General features: G+C 36.7%; 3 protein-coding genes across 4 annotated transcripts; 2 read left to right on the top strand and 1 right to left on the bottom strand.

Annotated features, from left to right (window-relative positions):
• The first annotated feature begins 23 nt into the window (after positions 1–23).
• glod5 (glyoxalase domain containing 5) lies at positions 24–1,618 on the top strand. 2 transcript variants are annotated; one of them, XM_020928969.2, is made up of 4 exons: positions 24–323; positions 728–874; positions 1,161–1,316; positions 1,383–1,618. In XM_020928969.2, exons 1-4 carry the CDS (start codon positions 267–269, stop codon positions 1,503–1,505), a joined length of 483 nt encoding a protein of 160 aa, XP_020784628.1. In that variant the 5' UTR covers positions 24–266; the 3' UTR covers positions 1,506–1,618. The 2 variants fall into 2 exon arrangements, with proteins under 2 accessions (XP_020784628.1, XP_020784636.1); XM_020928977.2 differs by lacking the exon at positions 728–874 and having other exon boundaries at positions 112–323.
• Positions 1,619–2,932: 1,314 nt separating this feature from the next.
• Positions 2,933–6,083, bottom strand: irg1l (immunoresponsive gene 1, like). The gene is made up of 6 exons (XM_055159466.1): positions 6,045–6,083; positions 5,520–5,574; positions 5,242–5,429; positions 4,869–4,961; positions 4,369–4,574; positions 2,933–3,857 (listed from the first exon to the last, which is right to left on the bottom strand). The coding sequence occupies exons 1-6, from the start codon at positions 6,060–6,062 to the stop codon at positions 2,933–2,935; spliced, it is 1,485 nt and encodes a 494-aa protein (XP_055015441.1). The 5' UTR covers positions 6,063–6,083.
• A 139-nt stretch (positions 6,084–6,222) lies between these two features.
• Positions 6,223–11,308, top strand: si:ch211-153b23.3 (uncharacterized). Its single transcript, XM_055159032.1, has 11 exons — positions 6,223–6,428; positions 6,869–7,043; positions 7,954–9,453; positions 9,533–9,622; positions 9,699–9,803; positions 9,878–9,987; positions 10,072–10,260; positions 10,329–10,491; positions 10,803–10,968; positions 11,046–11,140; positions 11,223–11,308. Exons 2-11 carry the CDS (start codon positions 6,887–6,889, stop codon positions 11,306–11,308), a joined length of 2,661 nt encoding a protein of 886 aa, XP_055015007.1. The 5' UTR covers positions 6,223–6,428; positions 6,869–6,886.
• The last annotated feature ends 8,253 nt before the right edge of the window (positions 11,309–19,561 follow it).

Here is a 19,561-nt window from a genome sequence, read left to right as displayed (position 1 = left end):
GAATCGGGCAATATTTTCTTATGCTCACACCACATTGGTCATAGAACTTTATGTTTAATTACACGTTCTTTAAATAAATTAGATTATAAATAGGTCAACAATTTAGTAATGTTTCGTAATAAGCCAGTCTTTCTTTAAACATTTCTTGTCGGATAACGTGGTTATCACAGGTTAGCGCCGTTGAATAACCAATGATAGGGCACTTTGCTCAGTCTGCGCAAACTTTCAAACAAGGAAGTGTTCTGTGTACAGCCGAATAAGCAGGGATGGCATTCGGAAAAGTAGCGACTCACCTAGGTCTTTTTCAGAAAATCCGTCTGAAGGTAGCTTCTTTTGGTTTTTCAATAGATCACACACACACAGGTTTAGTGCAAAAAGAATCAGGACAATATTAACTGGCTCTATAGTATAGAGCAAGCTGTTTTGTCAAGCTATTTCTGTACCCTAACGAATTGAGTACTTGATCACGTCACAGAAAAATGCAGCGTGTATGTGATTATCCTTTCTTTGATAAATAGGACGTATCATACAGTGTTAAGTAGAATGCAAATTAGACGTGGTGTACCGCTTCCTACAAACGAGCTATAGTTGGTTGCTGTGTCTTCTTATACACATTGACCACAGGGGTGCGCTGCTCTCCACACAATTAGGCTATATGTATGAGACTAATCTTGTATGTTGGGCCTACAGCAGGCTAATGTCTTAATTTGCTTAACCCTGAAAACAGGCCATTATTCAAACTCAAAGAGTTGCCAAGGGAAGCTGTCCTGTTAAAGTGAGCCATCTGGACCATTTGGTGCTCACAGTGAAAAGTGTGCCTGACACTATTCAATTTTATTCCTCTATTCTCGGGATGGAAGTCATTACTTTTAAGGTATGCAACATAATCCATGCAAGGATTTTTATTTTATTTTTTTGTGTGTGTAGTTTGGCTTTCAAATAGATCATGAGCCGTTTTAAGTTAGGCCTACTAATAAACAATAATTTATCAAAGTAAAATAGGTCTGTTTTATAACCTGAAGTCTTAGGTGGTCACTCACCACTAGATGTCAGGGTTTGTTTGTATTTATTATATTTATATTACATATAAAAGCTAATGTTAACCCTGCCACGACAACACCATTTACTAGTACAGGATTAATTTCTCTTCACTGATCAAGGGCAATCGTAAAGCTTTGGGATTTGGACAACAGAAGTTCAACCTCCATCAGCTGGGCCAAGAGTTTGAGCCTAAGGCGAAGCGTCCAACTCCAGGCTCTGCTGACATCTGTCTCATCACTAAAACCCCTTTGGCAGCTGTGGCCGCACACCTGAAAGTAATGTCTTTTGTTACAGTTTTTTCCTATTATTATTGTCCAGACCAATAATTGTATGCTTTGCAGATTTGTGGAGTTAAAATTGAAGAAGGACCAATTGAAAGAAGTGGAGCGATGGGCCCTATCACCTCTCTTTACTTCAGAGATCCTGATGACAATCTCATTGAAGTTTCAAACTACAACCAATGAACAAATGCTATTGCTAAATCTTCTGGCTGATAACTCTAACTCTGTGGTTAATGAACACATCTTTTGTAAATGATTAATTACTGTTATAACATTAAAACATTTTAATGCTGTGATGATTTGTATAAATGAAACAAAAACAAAACATTTGAGATCTCCAAGCTGTTCTTGAAGCCATTTATAGTCATATAATATAGTCAGTTAAACTTTAACTGCACTTTTTACCAGACTTCCTTAACCCTTAAGGGAAGTAAAGTCTGGTTCGTTAGACGTAATCTTTTTCCTTAAGTTTAGACAAATCAGAGACTATTAACGGGAAAGGGAAAAATCCAAGTCATTTTACTGTAAAAACATATAATAAATAAGTAAAATAATTACCTTCTGTGTGCACCAAAGACCTTTAGTGATGAACCGTGGTGGAAGAGGTACTTAATTTTGCTGCTTAAGTAAAAGTATAGATACTGGAGGAAAAAAGTACTCAAGTAAAAGTATATGAAAAAATCTACTCAAGTAAAAGTATTAAAGTACCCTTTCAAAATTTCACTTAAAGCGTAAAAAAGTATTTCACGTATATTTTGAGATCTAATAAAGCTTCAAATGTAGTGATTTAAACAAAGATTTGTGCAGAATATTGTATCACCAGAAACTTTTGTTTTTATTTGAATATTTTTGTTAGCTCAAACTACAAATGTGTTAAAAATAAACCCTCAGTTTTCAGCAGGTCTCAAAAAATACTTTAATACTTTAATCCTGTTCAAAAATGTGTGAAGTGGAGTAGAAAGTACAGCTACCTGCTCTCATTGTAGAAAAGTAAAAAGTATCCTATTTAGATTGTACTTAAGTAAAGTACAGATACCTAAAATGCTTTATTACTTTTACTTTGTTATGTTCCACCACTGGTTGTGAAGGTGCCGCTTACATTTGTACAAAAGAAAACTTGATGGAACTGTTATTTCCCCTTTGACTTTTACCTATAAAGCCTGACCTTCAGACTAGCATTTCTAAACCAGGGATGGTCATCTTATTCCTTTATGTTAGGTTGTTCTCATATTTCTCTGGCATATTTACTTCATACTCTCTGCTTAGTTCGCTCAGGGTTGGGGCTTGCATTAAGAAAATGGTATTGTATTGCCTTGAGTAAGTAATAGTACATATTGTATTAATAACAGCACACAATTTTTTATTCATTTGTTTATCTATTCTATATACTTTATTTGTATAATCACGATGAATCTTAATTCATCAAGATTCATATTCAACATAATATAAGATAAACATCAGTAATACATTAATGGTTAACAAGTCATATACAAATATTTACAAACAAACATACACATACTGTATGAAGAAATAAAAAAAAATAGATGAACACCTGCTCTTCAAATAGAATTTGTATTATAAATTTATTAACCGTTGCTCTTACGTTATTTCTACTGCAGTTTTGACAAGAGGACAGCACAGTCTTCCATTTGGTCCAGATTTTCTACCACTTCAATCAGCCCCTCCACTTGTTCTGATGGTAGGACTGTTGTGGCATTGCTCCTGAACTTCTTTCTTAAACTTTCATTAGTTAAAGGGTTACGCCAGTGACCATAGAAAGTGTCACAGCGTCCTGTCATGACATCCCCTCCTCTCAGCGTCACCTGCACTTCTCCGTACATCAGGTTAAAATTGGCCACGTTGTCATGGGGGTGCTCTACTCGGACACAGTTCAGCAGAGCATGTAGCTCGGAGCGTTTGATTGCAGCTGGTGTAAAAGACTGGACTGTCACTTCCCCATCCAGCAGAGCAGAGCAGGCATTGAACTGGAAAGAGTGACGTGCTTCATGCTCTGATTCAGGGAATGGTCTGTTAATGTATTTAGATTTAGGCACTCGGATGAGGATTTCCTTTACTTGGCCTGGTAACACTGTACCAAGACCAGCCCCTACCAAGAGCTTACTGATGGATGCTGCAGCATCTGCTATCCAGTGCATCCCCAAATGAGCCGGGAAGCGCTTAAAACCCATGTCCTGCACCTCTAACAAAAACTGGCTATTTTCTGTTGGCATCTCCAAAGCCTGTGGAGCATAATCTTCATAAAAAGCACTAAATCCTGCTACACCTGGGGTATCATCCAAAACAAGTGCACTCGCTTCCAGTCCCCTAGAGGCTAGCAAAGCAGCTTCTAGCCCTAAACGTGCTGCATTGCCAATATGAAGAGGTTTGGACTGGGTAGCAGCATTGGCCATGGGTGCCCCAGACAGAGAGGCAGCTATAGCCAAAGCATGACTGCTCTGGGAGTCATCTAAAGACAGCAGTCGAGCACAGGCTGCAGCACTGCCCATGGTTCCGACCACACTTGGAGGGTGAAATCTGCAAATGAAATTAAAATAAGACAATTAAAGTGCAGTACTCTCTTTATTTAGACTGATCATTCTTATGTCTGCCTTTTCATTTTGTGCAAAATGTGGAAATAGAGCTGTTCTTTGGAAAAAGTTATGACAATGGATATACAGACAATTTAAGGCATATCAAGATTCATTTGGCTTGCTCTACCCTGCCTTCAGATCCCCTTGCACCAGGTTAATTGTGTGCTTAGTGCCTTAATGTTTTTTGTCCAACAAATACTCCCACACATAGGCTTCATGTGAGAGACAGCACTGTTCTGCTGTGGCTAACTTCCTTTGCCGTATAGTGCAGGGCTCTTATTCTATCAAACAATATGTGAGAGCAATGTTACTCATATTAATGCCTTTCATGAAGAGAGCATTTGTTTGTTTGATTTCTGGTGTCATTTTTTGTCTGACTGACTGCATTTGTCTTTTGTAGACTGCTAATGTCATATCCACTTTGATTTCAAATATGACACAATTAAAATACACACCTCTTGGGAATGTTGTGGGCCTCATTAGAGAATCTCATGAGTCGTCCTTGGATCTCTATGCCCACGTTGAAGGCCAGCAGGAGGTCCAGGCCGGTGGGTTTGTGGTTGACTGGCATCATGTCACTGAGCGCTAACACAGCAGGCAGGACTGCTCCGGAAGGGTGAGTAGCGGGGTGCCATGTATCATCAAAGTCCATGGAATGAGTCTGGAACAACACACAGAAACTTTTAGTAATCACAAAGCACACATCTCCAGCATGCTCTGTCTCACAAAAGAACATTGTGTGCCTTGGTTAAGACACCATACATGTTTATTTTCTTTCATAGACAAATATATTAGGCCACTAATGTCTTGACTAGACGAACTGGAAATTGTACATTCATTTCATTATTAACACAGCCATGAAGCAATGTCTGCTTTTTCAGTCATTTCCACATGAACTATATAAAAATAAATAAAACAAATAGTTTCTCAGTTGACTCTAAATAAATATACTCACAGCAACTCCATTTACAAAGGCAGCTAATGTTGGGGAAAGTCTGGTCCTCTTGCGTCCATACACGGAGCTGACTTCATCTGGGCCGTACATGTGCTGTACAAACAGATGACCCCAATTTAGAACTATGTCTTAATTAGTAACATGGACTACATTGTGAAAAAAAAAACACTCTTGACAAATAACAAAAGTGTTTTGAATGCATGTTTCACTCACACAAACAAGCTTGAAATATTTTATATTATAATATTATTAAATATTTTGATTTGAATGTACTCAGATATAAACTATTTCATCTGCCTGCTCCTAAATACTGAGATTCATTTCACTAATAGACTTTGCCCAGGCTGGCTGGGCACAGTGGTTTACGACTGACCTGGCAGTGCTGCAGAGCCAGCTGAAAGACCTCTGTAGTGGATCCAATGAGGCCCACTCCGATGCTGTCCAGGACCATCCTCTTACTGCGCTCCAGGACAATGGGGGACAGGTGCTGGGGCTTCACCTCACTGATAAATCTGCCAAAACTGCTGGTCACTGTGGGCTCAGGGAAAGGGCGTTCCAGTACTGAGGAGAGGCAAGATGGGGACAGATAAGACACAGTGATATGGGTGCATGGTAAACAGATGATTATGGCTGCATGGTAAAGTAAGGTACCTTTAGCAGCAGACATGTGGAGTCTTCTGACAGCTAAAACTGATTTTAGGGTTTTCTGTAGATCAAAAGGCCAGTTGTTCACAAAATTGTTATAAAATTCTTACAAAAATATTTTTAGCAACACTGAACAAACACATCTCTTTGCTCAACTGCACTGCAAAAATTCAAGATTAGCTCATTAATTTATGTCTCGAGAATACTAATATGTTAATAAATTCATATTAATTTACTGTGTGGACCTAGATTATAAGATTAGGTTAAAGATTTTAAACAATAACCTTTTTTTTTTTTTAATCAAATCTAAGATAATATGAATAATAATAAATAAATAAATAAATAAATAAATGAATAAATAAATAAATAATATATATATATATATATATATATATATATATATATATATATATATATATATATATATATATATATATATATATATATATATATATATATATATATATATATATATATATATATATATATATGAATGCCCCCCCCCCCACAAAAAAACAAAAAAAAACTTACCTGTAGTGTAGAGATCATTGCTTCTGAATAAAGTCTTGCTGCTGGTGCTGGTGAGAGTGTTGATGATGCTGTGCTGTAAAACATCTCTTATATAGTCCCAGAGTAAGTTCAAAACAAAAGCAAATAAAGAAACATTTCCTTGTACTCATCTGTATTTTATGTCTCAGGAAATGGAAAAACTGGGAGTGGGTTTTTTGTTGTTTTGTTTAAATGAATGGCGTCACCTGGTGTCTCAGATATCATACTGTGTACTTGGTGTGGTGGGGAATTCAGAAACTCCTCCCACGGACTCAGTAGCCCTATTTAGGTGAAACCAAGTTACACCTTAGAACTATATGAGACTTCACCTGACCTGTAACACTATCACCACACCAGCACTATCAGGTAAGTTCTCATTTTAGTACAGTGATTAATTTGTATTTGTGTGTTCGTAGAATAGTAAGTTTGTTTTTAGCCTGTTCCTCATTTTGTTCTGTTTCTGCATTCTGACATTCTTATTGTACCTATAATTTTGCTTCACTATTTGGTAGATTAATTAAGTACCTCTCATATGTATCTCTCATATATTTCAATTGAATGTACCTGCACACTTAATTTCCGTATTTACTGAGTAAAACAGAAAATGTGATTTGAGTGTCCAGTAATTCCCATATGGCTTTCATGATCTAAAGCCAAAGAGATTCAGGTTTCTGAACAGGTTTGAGAGCAGAAGTAATAAAAGTTGAAAAATGCAGTTATTATACAACTACTATTTTATCTTAAAAGTGTAACAATGTAAGGTATAAAAAGCATTCCTTGTTGAAAATGTATTTGTTTTATTACAGCTCAAGTAAGCAGAGACCATGTCAGGATCAGATGGTTTTCCAGCCAGTTATTATGGTGAGCCTGGAGTCTTGGGGATGTTGTCCAATGGCATTAGTGCTTTCCTTCTGCTTCTACAAAACTTCAATATAGCCAGAACTGGCATCTCACCAACCGGGGTGGAAAACGTGCTTGCAGGTATTGTAAAATTCAGCACTCAAATCCACTGTATTTTATTATATATTTTTTATTTAATTAGTTATTCATCATGATTGAACAAAACACTAATGGGGCTGTGCATTTAATAGAATGTATATAATCCAGTCCATCATTGAATCCAGATCCAAGATTCAATGATGATGATATGCTTGGGTTGTTTGAGAGGTTTATACTCAATCTTCTGCCAAAGCACGTATGTGGTTTGGAGCTAACTTTAGACTTAGATGGAATAATTTGTGCTAAATTAATGTTTGTTTGTTTTGAAAAGACAAAACAAAATTGAATACTAAATTCAGATAGATCAACATGAGAGATAAAATATGTATTTATTACCTCCGCCAAGGAAGCGTTTGTCTGTTTGTTTGTTTGTTTGTCTGTTAGCAACATAACTCAAAAACTTATGGACTGATTTTGATGAAATTTTCAGGATTTGTTGGAAATGTGAAAAGGAAGAACTGATTTCATTTTGGGGGTGATCTGGAAGAAATCCTGGATTCTGGATCACTTTGAAATTTTAGTTAACATTGTGGTAAATGGGGCCAAAAATTTTGTTTCTCAATATCTCGGTTAATTATTGACCAAACCCCATGAAATTTGACTCAGAGATGGACAATGGGATCCACTTTCATATTCCAAAGGCTGATCCGGATCTGATCCAGAAGACTGATTTTATCGCAATTTATATAAAAAATGGGGGTAGTCCTTGGCGGAGGTCTGCGCTCTCTGAGTGCTTTTCTAGTTTATTTTGTAACTCCCAATAGTAAATGCCTAATTTTCTCTAGTCTAAATTTCTCTATTAAGTACTATTTGGATGTTGCTTATGTATTATGTATTATTATTATACTGAAGTAGTATGGAAGTATATTAAAATTTTATCATTTTTTGTCAGGTGTTCAGCTGATCATCATTGGTGGCATCTGTCAGGTGGTGGCTGGAGTGCTTTCCTTCCGAAAATATGACCATCTTAGTAGCACAGCCTTCATTGGTTACGCCGCCCTTTGGATCAGCTATGGCGTTACCAAAATCTATTATGGTTCTATTACTCCTAATCAGTTCACTAATCCCATATTTCTACCCACTGTTGTTGACAACAACTCAATCTCATTTATTAATACAACAGGGGACAACACTTCCCAATCACTGTTTATCAACAATCCTACAAGAGGCCATTATTTAGAAGAATCAGCTATCTCTGGCCTCATTGCTTACATCATATTGTCCTTTCTTCTAGCTTTTTGCTCTGCCACTGTTAATTACGTCATGCCATTCGTTTTTGGGGCAATTACGCTCACGCTTATATTTGAAGCCATCACTCTTGTTTCTGGTCCCTGGGCCATGGTAATCTCTGGCATACTTGAGCTTCTTATTTTGATTTTTGCCATTTATGGCTCAGCTGCCCTGCTTTTGAAAGGCCTCACCCAGCGTCTTGTCTTAAAAGGTTTTGGTACACCCCTTTTTAACGTCCTCCTACTGGGCACTGCCAGTTCTGCCAAGGCTCAAAAAATTGGTCAAGAAAAGAAGAAAAACACAAAATACGCTGAACCAATGGCTTTAGGTTTTTTCTGTGATACCATTTCTTCATTTATCTTTATTTTTTACAGTTTTGGCTATTTTACGTTTTTTGGTCTTGGAGCTCTATGGGTCACTATAATCTCAGGTGCTCAGCTGTTCTCAAGTTACTATTCCTGTCTACGCCAAGACTCTTACCACGCTACAAAATTTGGGGTACATGCAACATACTGGATTATCAATGCATGGGAAGAGTTTGAGGCATCTTCAATGTTAAGCAGTGACAATGTGACTAAAGGGAGAGATGCACTGATTGGTGACTATTTCATTATTTTGCTCTCTTTGGTGATATGTGTTGGAGGTCTGAACACAGATTGGCTTGAACTGGTTCACAATCTGCTGTTTTCATTGGTCACTGTCTCGACCATCCCTCAAATCCCCCTTCAGGTGTATTACATTTTCTTTGGTATAACATGTTGTCTATTCACTGCGATTTCTCTATATGGCACCTTTGCACGACTAATCAACACCATAGCTGAGAAGTCCCTCATCCCTGTAGGCCCACAGCCTGTTTCCACCAAACGTTTTATCCAAACTTTGAACTGCCGGAAGAATAAGGAGATTCCGTGTAATACATGCCACACATCTGATCCCCTCTTCTATCTTGCAAATGGACTTGCAAGTTTCTCAGTTACCAATATAAGTATGAACACCGCAAATCCCTTCTTCAACACCCTCACAGTCCCTTGGGTCCTCATCCCAGGAACAGTGATTCAATTCTACATCAGTCGATTACGAAGTCAGAGTGGCCGTTTAGGATCAGTCATCTCAACTGTCTATATTGCTCTGTGGACTACTTTCACATGGTTTCGACTTACAGGTACCTATTCCCTAACATGTTTAATGGCGTATTTTTATGAGCAAATTGTACTTTTTTTTTTTTTTTTTTTTAAATATAGCTACAGATTGGTATTCTTCACATGCTGTCTATGGATTTACAGCAGGGGGCATTGCACTGTTGGTTATCAATGTATTTCTTGTAATCCTTGGTAAGTTTTGGTTACCTTATGAGAAACTTTAATATTTGATTTTAATAGCTAAGTGCTGATATATATTTTATTTCAGCTTCCTTTAGGAACCTGGTATTGATGTTTATGCTAATTGTTAAGGAGATGATATTGGTCTGCTTCCTGCTTTCCACATTAAAAGCGCTCCCATACCAGCTTGAAGGTAAGCTTTAGGCATTTTTAAGTCATTTAAATACTATATTATAATGTTTAACTTACCTGTGTTCTTCTTAACAGTGTCTATGCTTGTTACTTTCTCTGCAATTGCTCTTTATGGGACTCTGGCATCATTAGTTAATTGCATCTTATCAAAACAAGTGCTCTCTCTGGGTCCTGCTATATTTAAGGTAAATTCATCTGTAGAATAGTCATTAATGCATACAATGTTTGTTTCCAGAGTTCTTTATAACATATTCTGTGATGTCTTACAGGAGGTTAAAAAGGAGGCAACCCCAGCCGTCCAATGTCCTGTGGCAGACTCCAGATTCACCAGTGGTCTGATGAAGATCGCAGCTATTTTAGAGGAGGGAGGGGTGTGTGGTATTCCTACTGACACAGTGTATGCATTGGCTGCATCCTGCAAGAAGCCAGAAGCCATAGAAAAAATCTACAATATCAAAGTAAAAGCACGAAGTGAATTACTTTGTTTTCCGTATTTGAAGTGTTGTAATCAATACTTTTTAAACAGGACAGACCAGCCGAAAAGCCCATCTGTATTTGCATTTCGCATGTGGATCAGTTGGTAGCAGCGAGGCCACCTTTCAGTCCGCTGCTCTGGGAGTTCATGAGAAACGTGTATCCAGGAGGCATCAGCTGCATAGTCAGTAAAGGAGAATGGCTTTTTAAACTAGGTATGATTAAGCAATTTATGAGCTTTTGACTGTGATTATAGTGTTCCCTCATCAATAGTTTACCCTGCATTGTATTTCAGTTGATTTATTCATGTTTGAGTAATCCTGTATTGTCCTCCATTTGAGACTTGAGTGCTCAGAAAACTTCTGTTTTAACTTACCCCCTATATCTGCTTGCTTCCCAGTTGTGAATTTTGAGATTTCATTGAACAAAATGTAAAATAATGATCTAGACATGTCATAGTTTATTACTAAAAAGGCACAGTATGTCTTCTTTAACCATTATGTGTAACCATTTACTCTATTCTCAGGAGTGGGACCAGCCTATGAGCGAGTAGGAACCAAAGACAGCATTATGATCCGAGTGCCTGACCACACAGTGACAAGGCATCTATGTGACCTCACTGGACCCCTCGCCATCACCTCGGCCAATCCCAGTGGAGAGACAGACAGCACCCACCATAGCATGGTCATCAGGTAAATGAGACAGCTGGGAATAAATGCATGTCCAAGTTTTGAAATAAAAATGTATCATATATTTTTGATCGTTCCAGTCGACTGGGAAATAAGCTGCAAGGTGTCCTCTGTGATGGAGACTCTGATGAAGTGGTTGCATCCACCATTGTCAACTGTCTGAACATAGATGATGGTAATTTTTGAACCGTTTAGTCATATTTTCAGGTCCTCCTCACAACTATCATTACAATGTAAAATGTTTTTTTTCTCTACAGGAACCATCAGTATTGTGAGGGAGGGGTGTGTACCAGCAGCTAAAGTCCTCCAGATCTTTGAAAGAGTCAAAGCTAACATGCTGTGAACGAATCAGCTTTTTATTGTGACCTTTTTCCACTATGTAATAAGTTTAAATGCAATACATCATGAAAAGAAATGTAGTAGTTTACTCATACACCATTGCTGTCTTTGTTACTTAAGATGTAAATATGTAAGTAAAATGCAAACATCTAAATATTTTTTTGACTAAAAATGATAAATGTGAAGTGAACTTAAATCACTTAAATTGAATGTGTATGTATGTTTTAAGATATGTTAAATAAATACATAAAAATATTGCTGCAGTCAAATATTTTATTAAAATGCATAGATCAGTGTTGAAACTGACTGAATAATATCCCTTTTTAAGGGAAATCTCATGGCCTGTAAACCTGTGTCTTTAAGCACATCAGTTAAGGACTGAATAATTAATACAGAGTAAATGATCCTTTATGACTTTAAATGTATAATTACAAAGATGTTACACTAATTATTGTTGTGGAATTTGCATCCCCTGCATTAGTCTTAGCTAGGACTGTTGGCATTGTTGGCATTTCTCAGTGGTTAGCTATGGTGTCATATAGGGGCAACAGTTAAAAAAGCACACAGTGACACATTCAGTTCACAATAATTATTATATGAAAGAGATCAAATGTGATGAGCTATGAGATATGCCATGGAGTCCATGATGCTCAAAAGAAGTAGGAAAGTTTTAAAATGTATTATATTCTACCCCTGTATGGTTGTAAGGTCTATGATGTGAAAGAATTAAATAATTCATAATTAATGATGATAACAATATATGTTATTGTACACAACAATATATAGAATATATACATAAAGACAATGCCTATCCAAACAGGGTCTGCATCAGGTGCTGGGGAGCCAGAGCACTTTGATGAGAAATGGGCTACTAGATGGAAATAGGCAAGATGCAAGAACAAGGCTTTGTTGGACTGCCACTACTCCACTAATCCGAGTCAGAGGGGCTACATGAACACAATATGGGAGACATGGTTACGTTGATACCCACAGTAGCTCAGTGTTCCATCATCCTCAAACAGCAATTGCTATCACAACTTGAGATTGACGAGGTACAGGGGAAGCCAGAATGCTAAGATGCCAGGTCAGGGGGGAGATATCATCATCTCCCAAATCAGATACTGGGTACAAAGCCCCAATAAGTATCATGCTGAATGAGGCTATAACTGACCTGAAAGAGGCTAAGTGAAGTACCCTCTGAAAATCTCCTAAAAATGTGAATGCAGCACTGTGAGCAATCCCTAACTCAACCATCACTGAAACCAATGAGCTGACATCAGCAGCAGTGATCCTAGAAATGCTTGGTTTGCTTTAGTTCAGTATGATGTTTTGTGAAGTACTGAATGATAATGTCTCTCTCTCTTTTTTGTGGGCCACTCTTTCTGCCAATGACACAACACCTTCTGGGTTACCACATCACAGCACTCAGAAAATCCTATTGTGATCCTAACACTGATAAAATTTTGCTTTAGGGCATGATTGGCAATTGCGTCTGCAACCTCATTGCCAACCACTCCAACATGGGCCGGGACATACATAAACACTTCAGACAATTCTATCATATCAACTCTTTTAAGTGCAATACAAATTTCAAAGATCAGCTTTATCTAAACACGTGGCACTCCTGCCTGCAGAGTCATTGGGGCAGCAGCTGAATCAAAACAAATTAAAGCAGGCTCAGGTCCAATTTTACCCACCCATTCTAATGCACACAGCTAGGCTATAACTTCAGTATTAAATACAGACACATTATCTGGAAGCCGGTAACCCTGGCTGAAGCCAACCTCAGGAATGTGCACAACAAAAGCAGCTCTACTGTTCTTGGAATCAATATAAATCACTAAATGCTCATCCCACTGCTCATTGATTACTTTTTTGATCTACTGGGTTTCCCTTTCCCTTCTCCCTGAGGATGTCTTAACAGTCCAGTCTATTTCTGGATCTGGGAGCAACCATGGGGGAAAAGAGGGCCACACCACGCTTGGAGACATATCCAAGCTCAACTCAGGGGACTCAGCCCATACTTTCTTAACAAGAGATCCTATGCGCTGTCTCCTAACTCTCCTCCAGCAAATGCCTAAATTTTATCATCTCAGACTCAGGGGCATCTCTCTACTCGCCACTTGGAGAGTAGGGGTAGGGGTGGTCCTAATAGTCCCACAATAGACATTCAGGGCTTTGGCCTGCACAATGTCTGGCTTTAAAAGGGTGGTCTTTGCTGCCCTCCTGTATGTTACGCACCCATAGTTAAGTGAAGAATGAACCATTGCAAAATTTATAATTTATTTTTATCTGCACCCCAACTACTGCTTGCAAGGAAACACATTACATTTACAATTGTATTACCACTTATTTACTTATTATTCAATTATTTAGTTTTCTGTACATGGGCTTTCGTTAACCTCCCATTGAAATGCAAACTTAAACTTATTCCCATACCAGCCTGCCAGTGATTTTTATTTTATTTTTTTATGTATTTAAAATGGGAACTTTGAAAAAAATCAATACCAAACATAAAATGTAAATCTATTTGTAATCACAATGCTCAGAAAAAAAACAAAGCCAAACAATTTCATTAAATTGTTCAGTCCTAGCACAGGGCAAAACAGTTTTTAACCAACCATTCCTTCATTCCTTTTATTCTCCTCTGGCACTGCAAGAAATAACTGCTTCATGCCAACGGCTGAATACATTATATTTAACCAGGGAGTAAGCTAATCAAAAGATTGATAAGCATTTCTTTCCTGTTTATAAACACTCCGATAACCATCACCTCTTACCTACACTGAAAACTTCACTGGATTTGCATTTTAAAAATATGGAAAGTGGTTACTTGCAATAAAATTTTATGTTCAGGCTTTGAAACATATTTTGATCCCATCTACACATATTTTTCTCAGAAAATGAACGTCACTTTTCATGTTGTGATGTTGATGTTCATGAAATGTGATCAAATCATGCTAAATACACATATTTATCTCATCATGAAAATGTGCCTTTTTTATGGTTTTATTTTTATGTATAATTTAATTCTGTCTACACAATTATTTTAACATGCAACATCAAATGTCCTTGCAGGGTTTTAAAGTAAAAGAATACAGTTGTTAGTTTTCCACAGTTCTGTATTGTCTTAAACAGAATCAAAAACACAGAGAGCACAGTTACACACTGAAAAAAAAAAGTTGCTGGATTTGCGTAAAAAAGTTATGGACAGCGGTTGCACGCAATAAAATTATGTTTAGGCTTTGAAACTTTTTTCGAACCCCTCTACACATATTTTTCTCGGAACATGAACATCACTTTTTCATGTTGATGAAATTTGAACAAATCATGCTGAATATGCATATTTATCTTATGGTACCTTATCATGAAATGTATAAGTATGTATAATTTAATTTAATTGATCTAATTCTGTAAAAGAATACAAAAACAGTCTTTAGTTTTCCACAGTTCTGTATTGTCTCAAACAGAATCAAACACAAAGAGAGCACAGGGACAGAGATACACAGTTTGGAGCTGGACAGTGTGAAGATTTATTCCAGTGAAGAAGCTCTTGTCTCTGTGGACACACGAATAACACATGATGATCACATTCTGATGATCTACTCTGTTGTACATGTTTAAATACACTTATAGCACTTATTACTACAATAATGGACCAGAACAGAAGAACAAGAACATTAGAACTGTATCTGCAGAAACAAAACTCACCATGTGCTGCTTTTCTTCCTAAACACAGTAACAGGGAGGGCATCTGGTATAAAGTCCTCCTAATGCCACATAAGATAAGATAAGATAAGATATGCCTTTATTAGTCCCACAGTGGGGAAATTCCAGTGTTGCAACGCACAATTTCAGAACAGCAGGAAAAGGTAACACAGATAATAAATAATAGCTTAAAATAATTTAAAAATAGAGTTAAAAATAATTGCACATGGTTATGATTGACTGGTACATGTTCAGTGTTAACAGTGTTTGTTGTAAAGTCTGACAGCAGCAGGAAGGAAACATCACCTTGTACAAGTACGATAACAGTTTCAATAGGAAGTTCATTTTGAAAAAAATTAAAATAATTTTAGTTGGTTTACTTACTTTGTTCATCTGTGGTCTGTGTTTTGTTGGTTCTCAAACATCTTCCTTTTTTCTGAAACATCAACTATAACATTCATGAACTTCCCCACAGCTCCAGCAGAGCTCTGGATATCACTCTTTGTAGACGACTCTGGAAGCAACACATTTAAATCTTAGTACAACTGTCACACTTTTGTAGATGGACAGTCAAAAACAATTAGTTTCAAGCTGTCCTTACATTAACTCTAATTTCAAATAAAACAACACAAACATGTTTTAACAATGACGACATTCTAGGCCGGAGAAGCACATAATAAAATCTTTGAAAAGTCTTACCTCCAGATCAGCTCTCATAATCCTCCTGCTCCACAGTGTGTGTCCTCTGCTCATCTAACTGTCCTGTGTCCTGTTACATTTGAATTTTCCCTCCAAATGTTTTGGGGAGGAGAATTCCAGAGGGAGGAGCCTCACTAGAGATTATAATAAAGTCATGTTTCCTCAACCTGATTAAAACATGCAGGTCTCACATCGGCCACAATCAAGCGATGTTTGTAAGATTTAAACATGCTGGACAGAGAAACGTAAAAAAGTGATGTTATTGTTGTCAAATTTGTTTTTGCAATTTGAGCAACCCCTCTCGGACCATTTTTTCAGTGCAGAGACACACAGTCTGTTTGGAGCTGGACAGTGTGAGGACTTATTCCAGTGAAGACACTTTCGTCTTTGCCTGTGGACACAGGAGTAACACATGATTACATTATGATGATCTACTCTGTGTTGTGCATGTTTAAATATACTTCAAGCACTTGTGACTGTCTAATATAATAACTGACCAACAGAATCACAGTGAACATTCGAATTGTACCTGCAGAAACAATACTCACCATGTGCTGCTTTTCTTCCTCAAATTGCAGTAACAGGTACGGCATCTGGTATAAATTCCTCCTACGGCCACATCACCCTGTAGAAACACATGATAAATGTTCACTAGCAAGAATATTTTGTAAATATGTAATTCTGTTATCATTTTAGTTGGTACTTAGTTTGTTCATCTGTGGTCTGTGTTTTGTTGGTTCTCAAACATTTTCCTTTTTTCTGAAAAAAGGAAAATGTTTACATACAGACATTTTATTTTGTTTTAGTCTTTTTATTTTAACTTTTAACCTCACTTTCAGAATGGTGCAAAAAACTAACATCAACTCTAACATTCATGAACTTACCCACAGCCACATCAAAGTGCTCTGGACGTCACTCTTTGTTGATGACTCTAGAAGCAACACATTCAAATTTGAGTACAAGTGTAACACTCTTGTAGATGGACAGCGGTGCTAACAATCTGTTTCATGTAAACAGTCCTTACATTAACCCAAATTTCAAATAAAACAATACAAACATGTTTTAACAATGACTACATTCTAGGCCAAAGAAGCATATAAAATCTTTGAAAAGTCTTACCTCCAGATCAGCTCTCATAATTGTCCTGCTCCACACTGCATGTCCTCTGCTCCTGTAACTGTCCTGTGTCCTGCTACATTTGAATTTTCCCTCCCCCATGTTTCCTCAGTCTGATTAAAACATGCAGGTCTAACAGCAGCCACAATCAAGTGATCTTTGTAAGATTTAAACGTGCTGGATGGAGAATTGTAAAAAAAAAAAAAAAAAAAAAAAAAAAAAAAAAAAGTCATGTTTTGATTTTGATAAATGCATTTCAATATGATGCCTTACTTTTGTATCTTAAAATATGTTTAACAGAAATGACCCAGATTGGTTTATTTATTTTGAACACCTCACCATTCACCATCAGCAGAGACATAAACATATGAACAAGAACTTAAGACCATCACTGTTAAGAACATCAAGACAATAAAATAAAGACAATGTTTCAATTTTGAATTGCCTTTTTTTTAAATATCGGTTTGTAAAGTATTGACAGTATTTCCTCACACATACAGCAAAATGTATTGTTTTTTGTTTTATTTGATGTTATTTTAACTGAGTTTCAACTGAGTTTGTGCCTCTCCGAACTTAACAACCAAAAGCTTGGAATTCCCCATTTTAAACAAACAAACACACAAACAAACAAACAAAACAATACTGCCAGTGGCAAAAGGACATAAACAAACACACAAACAAACAAAAAAATGTGGTACCGTACTGGTGGTACTTTTACACATCAATATGCAGTGTCAATTTCCCTAAAAAACAAAACCTATTGTTTCATTATTATTATTTTTTTTAAGTGAAATATATTCCTAATTATAGAATCACCCATATAAACCTCCAACTGATTGTAACAATGTTCTATTCACAACAAAAGTGTGCCTTATATTTCTAAGCCTATGCCAAGACAGCCAAATAAGCCACATCCTCTGGGCCGCGGCTGCCACACCCCCATGACTCAACTCAGTGACAACATAGAGATCTCTTAAGTCTTATCATCTGATATCTACGTAATCATGAAATCTGGCCCAGAGCCTGATGTAGTCCTGGTGTGGGGTTCAAAGTAACAATGGTACAGCTAACACCAACTCTTGCACTGTGGCAATCAAAATGAAATGCACAAAGAGAACATTTTTATCTGTATGACTGTATTCACAAAATTCTGATGAATTGTGTTATGTAATCTACAATCAGGAAAAAAACATGGATAAAGCCAATCCAGTATCAATATATATATATATATATATATATATATATATATATATATATATATATATATATATATATATATATATATATATATATATATATGATATTATAATATAAATAATGACATTTTTTGTTCTACTCAAATACAAAAGCTATAATTGAGAAAATATTATATGCTATAATATGGGTACCTGTTCCCATCTCCCACAAAACCTGCATGGTGCACCTCCACATGTCAAGCCTTCTGTGGCCTAAACCACAAAACATGTTCTTCTATGTATTACAATGAAGAGAGAAAGAAATACTTTATTGATCTTGTGGGAAATTCAAGTTTTGCTGCAACAAACTGTTGCAGTTGCTGTTGCTGCAACATTTACACTGTGCATGTCAGTCGCCTTTGTGTCACAGTACAGGTTAACAGGAGGACTGGTCAGGTAGCGTCAGCAGCTCCCGTGGAAGAGCCAAACATGCCCCTTCTCTGTGTCCTACAGCATCACAGTGTCCAGGGAGAACCGAGTGATCACAACAAGAGAGGCCTCATTCTTACGCACTGGTCAAAAAATGATCCATTCCCTCAAAGTGTTTTCCTCTGGTAGATCTTCATCCACATTTTCTGCCACATATGCTGTAAAAAGCCTGTAGCATCTCAAATGTCCATAGTTAGCTCCTCAGCTGGCCTCTTGCACAGTCTCCATGGATACGAGAAAAACAAACGGTCACGCAACATTCAACAGTCCCTTGTGTTCATTTCCTCAAAGTAATATCTCTGAAAGTCTTCTGCCACATTTGCTGTTGCATATGGTGTAAAAAACGAAGTGTAATTCCACATAAATTATTATTATTATTATTATTATTATTATTATTATTATTATTAGTTAGTAGTAGTAGTAGTAGTAGTAGTAGTAGTAGTAGCAGTAGTAGTAGTAGTAGTAGTTGTTGTATTTTTTATAAGATATTCTTCAGTTTGATTAACTATTTTTTATAACATTTACAGTACAATTTCTCAATGTTTCTTCACACATCTACATTATCAGAGATATGAGCAAGGTAGGGCTGTAAGATTAATTTGCAATCCAGTTTGATTGAACATAGCCAACAAATTGCAAAGGCTGCAACCCTTCACTTCAAGTACCATGTTTTTCTCCAAATACAACAAAATATTCTTAAATAGTCTTAAATAGTCTTAAATAAAATAGTCAGAAACACCAAAATGATCGGAATGACCCCTGAAACACACACACACATAAATAAATAAATAAAATAAAATAAAACACTTGAAATCTCAAATAATCTGTATGCAAAATTATTTAGCATAAGAAATTAAAAGTTTACTTGAATTATATGTTTATATCTCTGCTGAAGATGAACGGTGAGGTCTTTAAAATAAATAAACTAATCAGCACAGTTTCTGTTAAACATATTCTAAGATACAGAAGTACGGCATGCTAACATCATATTGAAATGCATTTATCAAAATCAATATTATATAGGAATCTTTTAGCCCATGCGCAGTTTTGTATGTGTGAAAAACTGCTTA

This window comes from Boleophthalmus pectinirostris, unplaced genomic scaffold (assembly GCF_026225935.1).
Source record: "Boleophthalmus pectinirostris isolate CB_2022bp ecotype Guang Dong unplaced genomic scaffold, ASM2622593v1 HiC_scaffold_23, whole genome shotgun sequence".
In the NCBI taxonomy this organism is placed as follows: Eukaryota; Metazoa; Chordata; class Actinopteri; order Gobiiformes; family Gobiidae; genus Boleophthalmus; species Boleophthalmus pectinirostris.
This window is presented reverse-complemented; position numbering and strand designations above follow the sequence as displayed.